The sequence below is a fragment of the Spermophilus citellus genome (genome assembly GCF_964194105.1).
Source record: "Spermophilus citellus genome assembly, chromosome: 17".
In the NCBI taxonomy this organism is placed as follows: domain Eukaryota; kingdom Metazoa; phylum Chordata; class Mammalia; order Rodentia; family Sciuridae; genus Spermophilus; species Spermophilus citellus.
Genome location: NC_138199.1, coordinates 49,980,664 through 50,000,258, shown reverse-complemented (window position 1 = coordinate 50,000,258; position 19,595 = coordinate 49,980,664). Strand labels below are relative to the sequence as shown.

At 43.1% G+C, this 19,595-nt stretch overlaps 1 protein-coding gene across 1 annotated transcript in view; it reads left to right on the top strand.

Annotated features, from left to right (window-relative positions):
- Nucleotides 1-13,411, top strand: part of B4GALNT2 (beta-1,4-N-acetyl-galactosaminyltransferase 2 (SID blood group)) — a gene marked incomplete at both ends in the record, with an annotated part of 29,198 nt that extends 15,787 nt beyond the window's left edge. Inside the window, 6 exons of the mRNA XM_081271750.1 lie at nucleotides 1,313-1,493; nucleotides 3,078-3,164; nucleotides 7,358-7,545; nucleotides 8,392-8,532; nucleotides 12,433-12,652; nucleotides 13,206-13,411. Coding sequence (XP_081127876.1) covers nucleotides 1,313-1,493; nucleotides 3,078-3,164; nucleotides 7,358-7,545; nucleotides 8,392-8,532; nucleotides 12,433-12,652; nucleotides 13,206-13,411 — 1,023 coding nt within the window. The remainder of the gene's footprint in view (nucleotides 1-1,312; nucleotides 1,494-3,077; nucleotides 3,165-7,357; nucleotides 7,546-8,391; nucleotides 8,533-12,432; nucleotides 12,653-13,205) is intronic.
- Between the last annotated feature and the right edge of the window lie 6,184 nt (nucleotides 13,412-19,595).

The window sequence follows — 19,595 nt, the reverse complement described above, 5'->3', positions numbered from 1 at the left end:
AACTTCCTTTGGGGGGCTTGAGCAGGTGAGTGGATGAAATGCCATTCATCAGGCAGGGAGAAAGGGGGTGAGTGGGCAATGGGTATCTATCCAGTAGTTTCTATCAGTATCAAAACTATCAGTAATTCAGTGTCTAAGACACTGAGTTGGAGTTGCTTGGGAAATTTCCTAGCAGGACCACCAACCAGGCAGCTAAAGACATGAGCTGGTTTTGAAACCATTCATAAATAATTGTTTCTTTAAAGTAATAAGAATGGATGAAATCCTTTAGCAGGAAAGTATAAAGTAAGAAGGGAAAAGGGTCTCCAACCAAGTTCTGAAAGTCTCCCTTTAGTCAAAAACAGCAGTAAGATCAGGCATGGTAGCTCATGCCTATAATCCCAGCAGCTCAGGAGGCTGAGGCAAGAGGATTGTGAGTTCAAAGCCAACATAAGCAATTTAGGAAGACCCTAAGCAACTCAGAGAGACCCTGTCTCTAAATAAAATACCAAAAAAGGGCTGGAGATATACAGTAATTAAGCATCCAGTACCAAAAAACAAACAAACAAACAAACAAAAAACCCAAACAAAACAACAACAAAAACCACCAGCAAAAAAAAAAAAGTGTGTATATAAAAAATAATAACATAAAAATGTACTCTTAAAACAAACAAACAGGGGCTGGGATAGAGCGCTCGCCTAGCACATGTGAGGCCCTGGGTTCGATCCTCAGCACCACATAAAAATAAATAAATAAAGATATTGTCCAACTAAAAAAAAATTAAAAATAAATATTTAAAAACAAACAAACAAAAACAAAAAAAACCAGGAGTAGGGCTGGGGGTGTGGCTCAGAGGTAGAATACTCTCCTAGCATGTGTGAAGTCCTAGGTTTGATCTCAGTAACACAGAATAATAGCAAGAACAAATCTAGTAAGAAGAATAAGAAGAAACATTGCAAGCCAAGAAATACCCTATGTTTGCAGAAACAGTTCCTTAAACACACAGGAGTCCTAAGACTTAGTGGGTGGAGAGGATACAGCTGCAGCAGCCATTCCCTGCAAAACTAGAACTACAATGTCCTTCAGCCCTCCTGTCTTTAGCTCTTCTTTGCTCTGCCCCCTGCTGGTCATCCTGTGCATGTGCTTTTCCTGAGAACAGATACTTTCCTATCCTGGCATTTAGCATCTTTCTGCCAGGGGCCAGGGGCCTGGGGAAGGAAAAATGGGAAGTTATTGTTAAATGGATACAAAGAATCAGTTGGGATTGGTGAATAAGTTATAGAAATGGATGATGGTTGCATAATAATGTGAATAAACTTAATACTACCCTAGGTCACCCTGACAGCTTCTCTGGGGACATTCAACACTCTCCCTGATGTCGCAGGTGATATTGTGCAGGGCAGAGGCCAGAAGCAACTGACCATTTCAACCAGTAGCCGGGAGCTTTTGAAGTTCATTCTCCAGCATGTGACATATACCAGCACAGGATACCAGCACCACAAAGTGGACATGGGTGAGAACCTGTCTTTGGACCGCAAATGTCTAAGGAACTAAAAAATACCACTGGGATTCCTCTTCAGTCTTCTTTCTCCGGGAAGCCCGCCTGTGTTTAAGATTCTTCATTTGCATTTCTTTCTTTTTTTTTTTTTTAAAGAGAGAGTGAGAGAGGAGAGAGAGAGAGAGAGAGAGAGAGAGAGAGAGAGAGAGAGAGAGAGAGAGAATTTTTAATATTTATTTTTTAGTTCTCGGCGGACACAACATCTTTGTTGGTATGTGGTGCTGAGGATCGAACCCGGGCCGCACGCACGCCAGGCGAGCGCGCTACCGCTTGAGCCACATCCCCAGCCCTGCATTTATTTCTAATACCAGACTTCCCAATTACTGTATCCAATACTATTCCTACATTGCCATTGATCCCGTAGGGTGACTCAAGGACAGAACAAACCATTCATGAGGCTCCCATCACACAACAGTGGGCTCGCTGAGGAAACCGCCTGTATTAGTGTTCTGTCATAACAAATACCTGAAATGATCAACTTATAAAAAGGAAAGGTTTATCATGGCCCACAGCTTTGGAGATTTCAGTCCATGACTGGTTGGGCCTTTGCTTTGGGTCTGTGGGGAGGCAGCACATCATGGCATGGAGCATATGGAAGCAAAAGAGAACAGAAGAGGCAGGGGCTATGTTCCCACCATCCCCTCAGGGGCTCACCTGCAGTGATCTGAAGACCTCCCCATGCCCCGTCCCCTAAAGGCTCCTCCCCTTCCGGTGGTGCCACACTGGTAAGCAAGCCTTCAGCACATTTTCTTTGGGAGAGACCCGAACCAAAGCACCATCCGTTCTGTCTCCTATTCCCCGGGTCTTAAAGCTCAGTCTTCAGCTTTGAGAGGAGAGAGGAGGGAGCCAGTCTGTACATCAATATACTGGCCTGGGCTCTAGCAGAAAGAGGACATGTGGGGGAACTGTCAGTTCTAAGGGCAGTGACTTTGTCTCCTCTCACCGCTCCGGAAACCTCGGGAGAACAGTTCCTGCCATCTTCAAGGCAGCCTCGGTTTCCTTCTGGATCAGTTAAAATCACCCTCTTCTCTTCACTAGCCACACAAGATGCATTCCCAGGACACCAACAGAAGACAAATGCAACATGGGACAGATCACTCATGACCCCTAGCTAAAAAGATAGTTCTTCTCACCTTTAAGTTTTAAAACATTTCCCTTCATAAAATGGCCCTGTGAGGTGAAACAGAGCAGGTACTGTTATCCTGGTTTTGTAGGCAGAGAAGGCAGTGAAGTGATTTCTTCAAGGTGTTTCAGAGAGTACACGGCACAATCTTAACCCAGACTCTGGGATCCATAGCCCACTCCCCCCAGCACAGTCTCACAGGGGGAGAATGAGAGCTTTGGAGGCATTCATCAGGTTGCCCTAGGGGCAAGCCAGGAGCCCACAGGCCATAGGCTCTGTGGAGTCCTCAATCTTGTCTCTGCTAGGACTCACCCCACCACCTTCACCTGAGCCCATCAAGTCAGCTTCCTGGGGGCACCGTGGAGTTCCACCCAGATGTGGTGCTGCTCAGGCTTTGACCTGTTTTCTTCCTTCAGTGATTCTGACATCCAAATCCTCAGTGGCCAAGTTCCCAGTGACCATCCGCCATCCGGTCATACCCAAGTTGCATGATCCCGGACCAGGTAAGGCCCTTGTCCTTGGAGCTCCACTGTGGTATCTTGTAGAGCTACTGGTTGAAATTTGGAGGAGATATCTCTGATATGGAGAGAACTGATCACAACCACAGGGCTGGTGGGATTCTTGAGCACAAGTTTTGTTCAAGGGAAAAAAAATTTAGAACACATTCCCCTAGTATTGCTTCACTGTATTTACTTACTATGTGGTTTCTGCTTATTTTGAAAAAGAAAATTATACCTTTTTATTTTTTATTTTTTTGTACTGGGAATTGAACTCTAGGGCAATTAACTACTGAGCCACATTCTCCCTCATTTAAAAAAAAATTTTTTTAGTTGTAGATGGACACAATACCTTTATTATTTATTTGTTGCAAGTAACATAATTTTAAAAAATTATATAATTTATTTTACAGTAGATTGCATTTTGACACATAGTACACAAATGGAGTTCAGCTTCTCATTCCTTTGGCTATACATGGTTTATTTATTTATTTAATTGCTTATTTTAAGTTATACATGGGCACGATCTGTATTTTGTTTGTTTAATATTGTGGTGCCCTGGATCGAACACAATTCCTCACGCATTCAAGATAAGTGCTCTGCTACTGAGTCACAATGTCACCCCTGTTTATTGATTTTTATGTGGTGCTGAGAATCAAAGCCAGTGACTCACACATGCTAGGCAAGCACTCTACTGAACTATACCCTAGTCCTCCCCACCATGTTTTTAAAAATTTTTTATATTTTGAGACAGGGTCTCACTCAGTTGCATAGAGCATTGCTAAGTTGCTGAGGCTGTCCTTGAAGTTGTCATCCTCCTGTCTCAGCCTCCTGAGCCATGGCGATTTTAGGTGTGAGCGACTGTCTGGTGATTTATAACATTTTAATAAGTAATAGTAATAAAAATAGTGGTACTGGAGAATGAACAGATACACTTTGGAATAAAATTGGAAACCCAGAAATAGACCCAATACATGTTGGAATTTCACAGTGTGATAAAGGTAGCTTTTCAAATTAAATGGGGCAGATTAACAATTTAAAGATGGATTAGTCAAGAAATTATGTGGGATCACTGTGTAGCTATGTGAAAGGTAAAAAGTTGAATCTATATCACAACTCATAGCAAGATAAATTTCAAATAGATCACATATCTAAGTATTTTTAAAGTACTAAAAAATAACCCATAGAGTTTAAAAAGTAATATTGGCATGTAAGGCATGACACAAAGCCTAGAGACTAAAACCATAAGATATACAACATTTTAGCCAGGCACTGTGGCCCACACCTGTAATCCCAGTGGTTCAGGAGTCTGAGCCAGGAGGATCATGAGTTCAAAGCCAGCCTCAGCAAAAAGTGAGGTACTAAGCAACTCAGTGAGACCTTGTCTCTAAAAAAATATATAAATAGGGCTGGGGATGTGTTCAAGTGCTCCTGAGTTCAATCACCGGTACCCCCCCCAAAAAAAGATATATAACATTTTAGAATGTTTTTATGGCAGAAGCCCACCATAAGCAAAGTCAAATGACAATGGATACATGGGGGAAATGAACATCTTCAACACACATTAAAGTCTAATTTTACTTAAGGACACCTATAAATTAGTAAGGAAAGAACATCCAATAAGGCTTTGGTAAAGTACTCAGTTCACAAAAAAAAAATATATTCCACAATTTTTTTAGTGATTAAAATATATGCTTTAATTGGGTACAGAAACACATGCCTGTAATCCCTATGACTCAGGAGGCTGAGGCAGGAGGATTGCTAGTTCAAAGCCAATTTAGCAAGGCCTTAAGCCACTCGACAAGACTCTGTCTCTAAATAAAACACAAAAAAGGGCTGGGGATGTGGCTAGTGGTTAAGTGCCCCTGAGTTCAATCCCTGGTACAAAAAAAAAAAAAAAAAAAAAAGTTCAATCCAGATGTGCTGGCACAAGCCTGTGATCTCAGAGACTCCAGAGGCTGAGACAGGAGGATCACAATTTCAAAGCCAGGCCTTGTGCAACTTAGTGAGACCCAGTCTCAAAAAAAAAAAAAAAAAAAAAAAAAAAAATTAAAGGGCTGGGGATATGGCTCAGTGGTTAAGCACCCCAGGGTTCAATCTCTAGTATCAAAAAATATTAAATAAATAAATAAATGGATAGATAGATTGATTAAAATATTTGATGCTAAAAAAAAAAAAGTGCATATGGGGGGCTGGGGAAGTAGCTCGGGGGTAGAGTGCTCACCTAGAATGACCAAAACCTTGGGTTCAATCCTTAGTACAAAGGAAGGAAGGAAGGAAGGACGGACGGAAGGAAGGAAGGAAAGAGGAAGGAAGAGAGGGATTCATTGTATACAAATGGAGCACAACTTTCATTTCTCTGGTGGTACATGATGTAGGGTCACACCATAGGTGCAGTCATACATGTACCTAAGGTAATTATCATTCCACCATCTTACCTACCCCCATGCCCACTCCCTTCCCCTCTCCTCGCTCTCCTTTGCCCAGTTGAAGTTCCTCCATTCTTCCCATGCCCCCCTCCCCCATTATGGATCAGCATCTACTTATCAGGGAGAACATTCGGCCTTTGGTTTTTTGTGATTGGCTAACTTCACTTAGCATGATATTCTCCAACTCCATCCATTGACCTGCAAATGCCATAATTTTATTCTCTTATAATGCTGAGTAATATTCCATTGTGTATATATACCACACTTTCTTTACTCATTTGTCTACTGAAGGACATCTAGGTTGGTAAAAAAGAAAAAAAAAAAACATTTTTAAAGGCTTTAAAGGGGGTGGGAGGGAGGATTGGTTCAGCAGGGTCTTGAGAACAATTTTTTTTCTTTTTTGGTATGGGGTTTGGGGATAAAACCTAGGGGCACTTAACCACTGAGCCACATCCCCAGCCCTTTTTAAATATTTTATTTAGAGACAGGGTCTCACTGAGTGGCTTAGGGCCTTGCTAAACTGCTGAGGCTAGCCTTGAATTCCCCATCCTCCAGCCTCAGCCTCCATAGTGAATGGGATTTCAGGATTGCACCACCACCCCCAGCTTGAGGACGCTTTACTTGCCTCTTTCCACTGGTGTCTTTTCCCTCCATCAGATTCACTAGGAGCTGAAGTAAAGGTGCAAGACAACATTTTTAAGGGGATTCTGGAATGACTTCTGATTTCTGTCATTCTGAAAAAGTGGCTCTGCCTGGGGTTATGCACGCTCACCTACCCACAGTAGTAGGGTGGGCTTTCAGCGGGAGCTAACTCCATCCAAACCAGCCCTGCTGACATCCCTAAATTCAGCTGGGGGGTAGGGCTCCGCCTCCACTGGCTGACTCCAGACCACCTACCGGCTCCAGTTGTTTCATCATGGGATCTTCTCCTTGGAAAAGCTGACCTTTCCCCAGTCTTTTACGTAAGTCACGTGCCTCAAGATGGACAATTTAGTCCAGGCCTTGCAGTCTCCAAGTGGACCTCTTTCCTTCCATATCTTCCTGAGGAGAATGACCAGGTAGGCTTCTCCTAGGGCTTGGATCTGATGGCAGGAACAGGTCTCAATTTCTTAAGACCTGGGGTCTGTGACTCTCCTCCTTGGACCTCTTGAGTGGTGAAGCTCTGAGCATCTTAACTTCTAGTATTAAGATGGAAGCAGAGTGCCTGTAAAATGCTAAGGAGTGAGTGGAAAGAAAAAAAAAAGGAAGCAGTCTAACAGACAGTAGGAAGGTGGCATAGCAGAGCTCACAGAACCAGGAAAAGGAAAAGATGTAAAATTTCAACAAGTTGGGTGTTGTCAATGCTTTCAGTTTCCAATCAAGTGACATGTGGCATGAAGAATCCCTCAGGGCAGGCGCGATGGAGTACGCCTGTAATCCCAGGGGCTCTGGAGGCTGAGACAGGAGGATTGTGAGTTTAAAGCCAGCCTCAGCAATTTAGCGGGATCTTGTCTCCAAATAAAATTCAAAAAAGGACTAGGGATGTGGCTCAGGGGTTAAGGACCCCTGGGTTCAATCCCCAGTACCAAAAAAAAAAAAAAAAAAGGAAGAAAAGAAGAAGCCCTCAGGAGGCTGGGGTGTGGTTCAGTAGTAGAGCACTTACCTAGTGTGTAAGGCTCTGGGTTCGATTCCCAGCACTGGTAAAATAAAACCAAGCAACATCAGAGAGCAAGTCAAGACAGTGAGGCTTCCTACAAGACAAAACTCTGCATCTACTCTTTTTTTGTTCAGAGAAGAAGCTCAGAAATCTGGTGACCATTGCCACCAAGACTTTCCTCCGTCCCCACAAGCTTAAGGTCCTACTCCAGAGTATTCGAGAGTATTACCCAGATGTGACTGTGATCGTGGCTGATGATGGCAAGAAGCCCCTGAAAATTAAAGATGACTATGTGGAGTATTATACAATGCCCTTTGGGAAGGTATGTCCCTCTCAGATCTGGGGGAACTTTGCTCCTTGGACAAGAGGGCCCCAGAGTCAAGTTCTGCCCTGATGGGACTACTATAGTGGTCTCCAAAGACAAGAGGAGTCCTGGAGTGGGAGGGCCTGGAGTCTCTCCCTGAGTCCCTTTGCTAACTCCAGATTCAGAAAGAAATCTGGTCACCCTCATATTTCTTCATTAAGAAGCGGTTATTTCATTTTCCTTCATATTTGGTGTGGAAATGACAAGGGGTCTTTAAAAATAACTTGCTGTCTCTGACATCCCAAGGATTCTTGAAGTGTAGCTCCAACAGCAGAGAATTCTCTCTTCCCCACATGCCTTCCTGCATGGGTAAAGGAGGAAATGAGTATAGTACTTTTCAGATGTCCCCCAAACTTGACATCTCTTAGGAGGTAGAAAAAGAATCACAGGAATTCTGTGAGGTGAAAAAGTTCTTCTGTCCATTCATGGAGTCCACAAGGCCAGTGAAGACTTTTTTAAAAATATCTTTATCTTGTTTATTTATTTTTATGTGGTGCTGAGGATCGAACCCAGTGCCTCACATGTGTGAGGCAAGCGCTCTGCCACTGAGCCACAACCCCAACCTCCCAATGAAGACTTTCTAACTTTTCTTTGTTCAGAAAGTCACTGTCTCTTACTGTGTTTCCCTAAGATATGGGCTCCCTTTGCCCAGCTTTTCAACCTTGGCTGTGTATTGGCTTCACCCCCCACAGATTCTGACATAATCCATGAGGGGGTACAGCCTGGTTATTGGGAAGCATCCCCAGCGATTCTCCTTGTTAGCTAAGGTGGGCAACTGCTGATCTAAATTTGTGCCACTTACAGGGTTGGTTTGCCGGTAGAAACCTGGCCATATCTCAGGTCACCACCAAATATGTTCTCTGGGTGGACGATGACTTTGTTTTCAACAACAAGACCAAGATTGAGATGCTGGTGGATGTCCTGGAGAAAACCGAGTTGGATGTGGTAAGGGACAGTTACCAATTTTACTCCCCCAGCAATCTGTAGTGGCAGCGAAGGGGAGGGCTGGAGAGAGGAAAGGGCACGGAGAGGGAGGGAGGGAGAGAAGCTGATGCCACAGGTGACAGATGAATAAGTCCGCACAGCTCTGGGCCTGAGAGCACTGCACAAGGAACCAAGGAACCGGGAGATGTGAGTTCTGCTTTTGCCTCCACACTTGTTTTTCTTTGAGCAAATACACCCTCCCCTTAAAATTCACAGTTGTTCTACTTTTATTTTTTATTTATTTATTTTTTTTAAAGAGAGAGAGAGAGAGAGAGAGAGAGGAGAGAGAGAGAGAGAATTTTAATATTTATTTATTTTTTTAGTTTTCGGTGAACACAACATCTTTGTTTGTATGTGGTGCTAAGGATCGAACCCGGGCCGCACGCATGCCAGGCGAGCACGCTACCGCTTGAGCCACATCCCTGGCCCCAGTTGTTCTACTTTTAAAATGGTGTGTTTGTGCATCACTTCCAACTCCCTCAGAGGACCTATGGGAGATTAAAAAGATCTGTGCTTTGGTTCTGTCACAGAAATTTTTTTTTTTAAACAGGGTAAAGCCACCCTTATCTAAATGCTTGAGACCAGAAGTGCTTTGTAATTTGGATTTTTAAAACTTTTGGAATATTTGTTTTGTTTGTTGGTGCTGAGGATTGAACCCAGGGCCTTGTGCATGTGAGGCAAGCACTCTACCAACTGAGCTATACCCCAACCCCAACTTTTTTTTTTTTTTTAAAGAGAGAGAGAGAAAGAGAGAATTTTTTGTATGTGGTGCTGAGGATCGAACCTGGGCTGCACGCATGCCAGGTGAGGGCACTACCACTTGAGCCACATCTCCAGCCCCCAGCCCCAACTTTTTGAATATTTGTATATACACAATGAGATATCTTGGCTGGGACCCAGATCTAAACGTGAAATCCATTTGTTTCGTATATACCTTATACACATATCCTGAAGATAATTTTATATACTATTTTGGGAGTGGGGGTACCAGGGATTGAACTCAGGGCCATATCCCCAGCGCTATTTTGTATTTTATTTAGAGACAGGGTCTCACTGAGTTGCTCAGTGCCTTGCTTTTTGCTGAGGCTGGCTTAGAACTCGAGATCTTCCTGTCTCAGCCTCCCAAGCTGCTGGGATTACAGGCATGCACCACCATGCTGGCAATTTTATATACTATTTTAAATAATTTTGTGCATGAGGCAAAGTTTCCTGGTATAGAATTTACCATTTGTAGGGTCATGTTGCCTTTCAAAATGTTTTGGGTTGTGGACCATTTAGGATTTCAGATTTCAGTATTAGGAAAGCTTAGTACAAATTTTAAAACCTGTAGTACAAATTTTAAAAGCCACATGACCCCAGTGGCATTTTAAAAAGAGGAAAATAATAAAAACATCAAAGGTCAATTAACTAGCCAGGCACAGTGGTACACACCTGTAATCCCAGCGGCTCTGGAGGTTGAGGCAGAAGGATCTTGAGTTCAAAGCCAGCCTCAGCAACTTAGCAAGGCATTGAGCAACTTAGTGAGACCCTGTCTCTAAATAAAATATAAAAGGGATTGAGGATATGGCTCAGTGGTTGAGTGCCCGTGAGTTCAATCCCCGGTACCAAAAACAAACAAACAAACAAAAAGTCAATTAGCTGAGCTGGGCACAGTGGCACACACCTATAATACCAGCAATTAGGGAGGCCGAGGCAGGAGGATCTCGAGTTCAAAGCCAGCCTCAGCAGGTTAGCAAGGTACTGAACAACTCAGTGAGACCCTGTCTTTAAATAAAATATAAAAAAAAGGTTGGAGGGCTGAGGATGTGGCTCAGCGGTAGAATGTTTGCCTTGCATGTGCGAGGCACTGGGTTAGATCCTCAGCCCCACATAGAAATAAATAAAACAAAATAAAGGTATTGTGTCAATTTACAACTACAAAAAAAAATATTTTAGAAAGGGCTGGGGATGTGGTTCAGTGATTAAGCCGTTCAATCCCGGTACCAAAAAAAAAAAAAAAAAAAAAAAAGTTTTTCAATTAAGTATAGAAAAGAGAAGAAAACAAGGAAATGGATCCTAAGGTAAGGTAGCATGACCACAGTGGAAAATCCCCAGAGCATCTGAATGAACTCAGCCATGTTGGTTTCCCCATACCAACAAGTCACAGTAGCTTACACAAGAGGGAAGGTGTAGTTTCTGCTCTTTTGAAACTCCATGCTGGCAGTCTGGTCAGCTTCCAAGAGCATCCTAGACAACTGCTTCCTCTTGTCACCACTTGATCCCCCTACCCTACCCTCGCAGGCCAGAAACAAGGGGGAGAAGGAAGTCCAGGGCAAACAGGTTTCTGTTTCTTTTCTTTCTGTTTTTTTTTTTTTTTTTTTTTGTGTGTGTGTGTGTGTGTGTGTACCAGGAATTGAACCCAGGCGCGCTTAACCACTGAGCCACATCCCCAGCCTCTTAATTTTTTTTTTTTTAAATTTGAGACAAAGTCTTGCTAAGTTCCATAGGGTCTCACTAAATTTCTGGGGCTGGCTTTGAACCCTGATCCTCCTGCATCAGCCTGGGAAGCCTCTGGGATTATAGGTGTGCATCACCACGCCTGGCCTGCAAAGGTTTCTTTTAAGGACATGATCTAGATGTTGCACACACTAGTTCTAAATCATATCCCTCCAGTCAGAATTTAGCCACCAGATTAAACTTTGATGCCAGGGGGTGTGGGAAATGTCATCTTTAGTTGGCTAATTGACTTTAACTTATTCCACTTAAAAACTCAGAGGGTTCATTTATAAAAAGGAAGGAAGAAGGAAAAGATGAGAAGGAACCTCAAGTAGACCTCAGTGTGTCACCTTTAAATGATGGTGATTATTTCAGGACTAGATATACAGTCTGCCCCTGGTATTGGTGAGTTCTATAACAGAGGACCTAATCAACCTCTGATCAAAAATGGCATGGGGTTGAGTTATCTTGTTGCTGACATGTACTAGGTAGTTAGACCACTCGAGGGTCACGACTATACTGAACCTGTACAAATTTTCATTTCTTATCATTATTCCCTAAACAATACAGTGTAACAACTACATTGTGTTAGGTGCCATAAGAAATCCAGAGATGATTTTTTTTTTTTTTTCAGTGCTAGGGATGGAACCCAGGACCTCAGCTAGGCAAGTGCTTTACCATTGAGCTACACCACCTTCCCTAGAGAAGATGTAAAGTATACAGGAAGATGTGCTTAGGTTATTTGCAGAAATTGTGCCATTTCATACAAGGGATTTGAGCATCTGTGGAGTTCTGTATCTGCAGAGGGTCTGAGAACTGTCTCTCCATGGATACCAAGGATAATGTACTTGCTCATCCTGTTTTGCTGAAGCTCAAATATTTAAATGCATTTATCCCCCATTGGTGCATGGACAGGCAGCATAGAGAGGTAAGCCAGGATGAGACAGAAAGGGAGGAAGGCAGCTTAGGTACATCGCCTTCTGTAAGGAGACCTGGCAAATGCACACTTCACAAATGGACCATTGAGAATAGGCTGCCTCTTGCCTGAACTTAGATAATGGAAGGGAGTGCTGAGTGATCTTGCAGGACAGGAGAGCTCCCGCTCCTGTGATCAGAACATAAGGTAGCAGTTGCCTGACTTTTGGACTTGGGGAAATGCTGTTCACATCAAGGAGATCAGGGAAGGCAGGAATGCAAAGCTCCAAAAGGCCCCGCAGCAGTATGGTACAAACTGTGGTTGCAGAGCAAGAAGAGAGTAACTGAAAGATGGTTTGAAGGGCAAATCCAGAATAGGTGCGATTCTCATCACACGGGAGGTGTCGTCCAGTGGAGCTTCCTGGAAGAGGCAGGATGCTCTCAAACCACATCTCTGTGCCCTCTGGCTAAGTGGGTGGCAGCGTGATGGGGAACGTGTTCCAGTTCAAGCTGTTGCTGGAACAGAGCGAGGCTGGTGACTGTCTTCACAAGAGGAACGGATGGTTCCAGCGCCTGGACGGCTTCCCCCGCTGTGTGGTGACCAGTGGCGTTATCAACTTCTTCCTGGCCCACACCGAGCGACTCCTCAGAGTTGGCTTTGATCCCCGCCTGCAACGTGTGGCGCATTCAGGTGGGAGGCTGAAGAAGCGGGGAAGGGAGCCGGGCTGGGCGTACCCCTCCGCAGCGCGTTCTCACCAAGAGCCACACCAGTGGGTCTCCTTCCTCTTTCACCCCAAACTAGGGAGCTCATGATCTTTCTTGCCTCCCTCTCTCTTCACCTGTCTTCCACTTCCGTGCCTCTCCCAGGCTGTCCCTGCCCATCTGAGATGCCCCTCCCCTTCATTCCCCTACAGTTCTGCTCTGCTTTGCAGTCTTTTCCCCTGAAGTCCTCTCCTATTAAAGCGCTGCTGCCTTTAACTACCCCTGCCTTTCTCTCTCAATCCTTCCAAACTGGAGCCCACAGTTCTGTTCCGTAGAAGCCTGATCATGCCTCTCTGCCTGAGAAATGAGTTTATTGCCTCCCAACACATCGGGACAGGCAGGTTCCTGGAGTTCGGGGTGTGGCTTTACACGGAGCTGGACCTCTCTAGCTTCTCCCTTGGCTGCCCTCGCAGAGCCGCAGGAGGACTCGGGCTCTCTGGAGGCAGCTCTCATTTCTTCTCCCGCTCTCCCTCTCTTCACAGAGTTTTTTATTGATGGGCTGGGGAGTCTGCTGGTGGGCTCATGCCCAGATGTGGTTGTCGGTCATCAGCCCCGCAGTCCATCGGAGGACTCGGAGTTGGCCGCCCTGGAGAAGACCTACAGCATATACAGGACCAACACCAGGGCTGGGGTCCAGTTCAAACTGGCTCTCCACTACTTCAAGAACCATCTCCAGTGCTCCACATAAAGGTGCAGCGCACAGGAAAAGCTCTAGACTGACTGGTTGTGGGTGGAACTGGCAAGGGCTACCTGAAGGCGGACTCCTAACAAGATGAATATCAGCGAATTTGCTTGTGGATAGGGCAAGTTGGATGTCTTAATCAAAGGTTAAGGGTCATTCTCAATGATCAGGGCAACGGAGACTACATTAATAACAATAAATATTTGTATGATGCCTTCCCTTTTATGAAGCATTTTCACATAGGAGTATATCACAACATCACATCTGATTTCACATAAAAGAATATATTGGTTGGTGTCCTCGGTCAAGAGAACAATTGCTGGATCCTTGAGGATTATTTGATGCAAATCATATGACAATCAGAAACATCATGTGTGTGTGGGGGGGTAAAGTTCATTGGATTAGATAAAGGGGAATAAAGAGAAGGGAAGGGGGATGGGAATAGGAAAAAGACAGTAGAATGAATCAGACATACTCTCTTATGTCCATATGTGAATACACAACCAGCGTAACTCCACATCATGTACAACCACAAGTATGGGAGTTACACTCCATGTATGTATGTCAAAATACACTCTACTGTCATGTATATCTAAAAAGAATGTTAAAAGAAAGAAAGAAACATCATATCCAGCTTCACCATCATCCACACATCTTTTTATTTGGTTCTTTCTTGTGGACTCCAAAAAAGTGAATGACCAGCAGCCTTGACTTGAGGAATTTGTAGCCTGGTTCAGGTGGCAGTGGACCTGGTGGTTAGGGCTGCCAAAAAACAACTCCTAATAAGATGCACATTGATGCACCAGCTGGTGGGTAAGGACTATGAGTGTGTGTAGGTGTAGATGTGTCATTCATGAGGTATGACACCAAACTTGACATTGGCAATCAGATAGTTGTTGAATGCTATTCAAGCAGGATACCAGGCCTGAAGAATTCCTGCACAAACAAAACCGACTGGATCTTAAAGACGGCCATAACGCTGCTTACACTGCAAAATACAAGTGAAACTTCTGTCATTTCTGGTAAATGCTTACATTAGACAGAAACAAAACTTAACCTTGGCTAACCACAAGCAGCCAACGAACATATGATTATGTGAATTGCTTCTTCTTCAAATAAACTTTAAATTTTTGTTGTGCCTTAGATTTTCTTCTACAAGGTAAAATTACAATAATCTTATTTTTATAAAAAATATTTTAATAATATTCTTTTTAAGTATATTTAAGATGTTATTCAAGTAATTTGGGGGGTGTACTGGGGATTTAACTCAGGGGCACTCGACCACTGAGCCACATCCCTAGTCCTATTTTGTATTTCATTTAGATTCAGAGTCTCACTGAATTGCTTAGTGCCTCGCTTGTGCTGAAACTGGCTTTGAACTCATAATCTTCCTGCCTCAGCCTCCTGAGCCGCTAGGATTACAGGCGTGCACCACTGCACCTGGCTTCAAGTAATTTAGATTTTTTAATGTGATATTTGTTCATTGTAAATTCTTTTTTTTTTTTAAAGAGAGAGTGAGAGAGGAGAGAGAGTGAAAGAGAGAGAGAGAGAGAATTTTTAATATTTATTTTTTAGTTCTCGGCGGACACAACATCTTTGTCTGTATGTGGTGCTGAGAATCGAACCCGGGCCTCACGCATGCCAGGCGAGGGCGCTACCGCTTGAGCCACATCCCCAGCCCCAATTGTAAATTCTTTTAATGGATAACTTTGAATATTCTAGAAGAAAAATAATTTCTAAAAATGTGAAAAGGAATGCTAAGTTTTAAATTTCCTAGAGTTGCTTCAATTAACCCTCGAGGTCAATTCTGTAGACCTAGGACCATTGTTACACTTAATTTTTTTTAATTCCTTAGATAATTATTGCTCAGTGCTGGTCCACAGGAGATAAGAAACCCTTGTCTGAATTAATTAGTATATAGCTTCCTTCATCAAGAAAGTCTTCCATGAAAAAATGTCAGCTCAACTAAGAGTTGTGCTTACGTGCTTACGGATGTATGGTGGGCTCCTTATCAGAGTTTTTGCTTTCTATGTTTACTTGCGGTCTGAAAATAATTGCTAAGAGCAGTGAGAAATTAAGATACTTAGAAAGCACATTTACTTTTATTACAGTATGTCATTATAACTGTTCTATTTTATTACTAGCTATCATTGTTAATCTCTTTCTGAGTTCTATTAATAAATTAAACTTTATCATAGATATTTATGCATAAGAAAAAGCATAGTATATGAAGGATTTGGTACTAACCATGGTTTCTGGCATCCCCTGGGGTCTTGGAACATATTCCCTACTGACATTCAGCTTCACAGCTCAGAGATCATACCAGTGACCACACTTTGAGTAGCCTTGCTTTTGGTTAGGGGGTCAGGAAACATTTTTGTAAGGGACCAGATAATAAATATTTTAGGCTTTCTGAGCCACATAAGCTGTCTTATGTTATTGTTAAAACATTGTAGAGCCCATTCTGAGAGCTCTAGGGGCCATCCAAAGACAAGCCACAGGCTGCCTGTGGCCCATGGGCTGTGGCTTTTTGCTTTAGACTAGAACTATTTTTAGAGTACAAGTTATATGAAAAAAAAACTTGATTATAAAAATATAATTATGGATGTTGCTGAAATGAAAGCAAGGAAGTTAAACTGAATGGGATAAATATATAATCATTTATAAATTTTACATATGCATGTATGTGTGTTGTTCTTGCTCATCTAAACATCAACAGCCCATCAATTAAACCCCCAGATATGAACAATAATAAATTATTATTTTTTTAAAGAGAGAGAGAATTTTTAATATTTATTTTTTAGTTTTCGGCAGACACAACATCTTTGTTTTTATGTGGTGCTGAGGATCAAACCCGGGCTGAATGCATGCCAGGTGAGCGCGCTACCGCTTGAGCCACATCCTTAGCCCGCACAATAATAGTTAAATTCTATTGCCTACTTTTGATCACCTAAACCACAGATTTAAAATATTTTCCATTTCAGCTGGGCATGGTGGGGACACCTGTAATCACAGCCACTCAGGAGACTAAGGCAGGAGGATCCCAAGTTGAAGTCTGGCCACAGCAATTTATAAAGGCTCTGTCTCAAAAATAAAAAATAAAAAAGGGCTGAGGAGATAGCTTAGTGATAAGAGTGCCCCTGGGTTCGATTCCCAGTACAGAATTTTTTTTCCATTTTACCACAAAGGTAAGAGGATAGAACATAAATTTTAATAGCTTCTTAGCTTCATTTTTTATAGCTTTAAATATTTAAACATAAGGGTGTGGGTTTTCATTTATCCCAAGCCTAGTTCCATAATAAATGTCTGCTTCCTGATTACTCACATTCTTGACTTAAGTGATAACCTTGTGCCCTTTATGGCAATTATAGCTTCTCTAACATCTCCCATTAGGGCCCTTTGAAGTGCTATAGTTAACGTATTATCGTGTTCAGACACATTTTCTTCTCTATCCCAAGATCTGGTCGAGAGGAATAGTCAAAATGGAGCTGCCTATCCTGTGAGCCAATAATTCCCCCCTCCAGGAAGCTACCATGAACTGTGTGACTCACTCCTCAGCTCCAACGTATATGACAAGAGAGGCACAATCCTGATCCTGTGTCTGAGCAGATGGTCTTTTCTTGGAATTGGAGTTGAGTCTGAGAAACACCACATCTGGCTGGTGGGTGGTTGCACTGGAGACATTACACCTAGGAGCTGCAGAGCACTGGACACTGCTGAGGGCCATTGCCAAATAGGAATGACGCATCGAAATTTCCTTGCCAGCGTACCCCATGTTAAATGGACTTGCCTTGGAAATTCGCTGTGACATTGCATGTGTGTTTGAGAAAGGTGACTCTGCTCAAGGACGAGGGTGGATCCAGGTTTAGGGTGTATCCTGCAGGTTTTAGGAAGTATCCCGGTTTAAGACAATTTGGGTTTAGGGCGTTCCCGGTTTAAAACAATCTGGGTTTAAGGCAGTTCCAGGTTTAAGGTTATTGCTGCTGGGAATAGGGCGTATCCTGCTGCCTGAGTTCCCGTTGAGAATTGAGAAAGTATTTTGGGATGTGAATTGTGCGGCAGAACTTGGATTTCCCCAGAACGTGTGTGTAGAGGCCGGTGTGAGTTCGGGAATAAAGAATTGCTGTTTGAATCTACAAAGCTGTGAGTGGCTCGTGATTTTGTGCCCAGCCAAGACTGAGGCAGGACACTGTGTGGACTGAGGGGCAGAGGTGCCATTCTGTGACTAGAGAAGAATTCAGCAGCTGTACTGAGAGCAGCAGGGAGGAGGTCTGCCTACCCACTTTTTTTGACTTTCAAATGGAAGGATCTTACTGCCCTAGGGTTTTGGAAGACACGTGCCGTTTAGTTTCTTTTTGCTTACCCTAACTTGAATTGGCTCCTTTTGCAAATAACCAGTATCCGAAATAACACAGCTTTTTTGATGTGTGCCTGTTTTCAAAACAAAGGAACAAAAGATTTTCTCCTCGAGTGGTTTGGAAGCAAAAATCAGGTCATAATAACAGCCACATAAGCCTTGAATTTCAGATACAACCAACAGCTTGGACCAAACTGATGACAGAAGTGTCCTTCTACTAAACTCCAAATTCCAAGACAAATTAGGTACAAATATCCAAATGATTGTGTGGGCCTCCAAGAGAGCTCAGGCCTGCCCTCTCTGTTCCTGACTACTCTTTTTTTTTTTTCTTTTTTTCCAGTTACTTTTTTTTTTTTTTAAAGAGAGTGAGAGAGGAGGGAGAGAGAGAGAGAGAGAGAGAATTTTTAATATTTTTATTTTGTAGTTCTTGGTGGACACCACATCTTTGTTGGTATGTGGTACTAAGGATCGAACCCAGGCCGCTCGCATGCCAGGCGAGCGCGATACCGCTTGAGCCACATCCCCAGCCCTTTTTCCAGTTACTTTGATCTTCAAAGAGAGGAATCTTACTTACTGGCTACGGGGTTATGGTCTTTTTCTATTTTTCTCCTTCATATCTTTATTCCTTCTTCCCCTTTCCTTCTCTCTTCCCTCCCCTTTTTTGAAAGAGAGTTGGGGGAATCTTGCTCTGTTACCCAGGCTGATCTCTAACTCCTGGGCTCAAGTGATCCTCCTGCCTCAGCCTCCCCAATGCTGGAATTATAGATGTGTGTCACTATGCCCAGCTTGGAATTTTTGTGGCACCAAGAATTGAACCAGGGGCACTCTACCACTAAGCTACATTCCCACCTACCCACCCTTTTTTTTTTTTTTTTTTAATTTGAGACCAGGTCCCACTAAGTTGCCCGGGCTGGCATTCTCCTGTCTCCTGAGTTGCTGGGATTATAGGCATGTATGTGCCTCCATACCATATGTTTTTTGATGTTTTTTAGTGTTTTATTGTTTTTATTTGTTCTTTTTAGACATACATGACAGTAGAATCTATTTTGATATATTTATACAAACATGATTGTTTTATTTATTTTTTTTAATTTTTATTCTAATTTTATATATGACTGCAGAATGCATTACAATTAACATGGTTGTTTTTTATTTTGAGGAGGGGAGTTACAGGGGATTGAACTCAGGAGCATTGAACCACTGAGCCACATCCCCAGCCCTATTTTGTATTTTATTTAGAGACAGGGTCTCACTGAGTTGCTTAGCACCTTGCTTTTCTGAGGCTGGCTTTGAACTTGCAATCCTCCTGCCTCAGCTTCTGGGGTTATAGGCATGCACCACTGTGCCCTGCTGTTTTTTGATTTTTGAAAGATACAAAATACAAAATGCTACCACAATAAGTTTATCTTTGAGGATGTTTTCACCTTCAAGCACCAGAAACTTGGCCCAAACTGTCTTAAACTATCTCAAATAATTTAAAGCCTAGAGGTGAGGCAGATGGCAGTGTCCTATGATCCACAGGGAAGGAAGGGATTTCAAGTGTTGGCAGTGGAGCGGTGGCTTGCCAGTCCACCTGGCAGCTCCAGATTCTCCCTGGGAAGTGCTCCCTTGATCTTCATCTTCCAGATCCACATCTGGTGGGCATTGGGCAGATTGACCTTTCTGAGTCCTATAACCACCTATCTCCTTCCTGTTAGTGATGTTGAAGGGCCTGGAAGTGACAGAAGGAGTAAAAACTCACAGTAATTAGTCAGGTTATTGAGGAAGCTGAAGATTCCCTGTCATTTTCAGTCAATTCCAGACATTTGTGCACTTCTGAGACTGGAATATCTA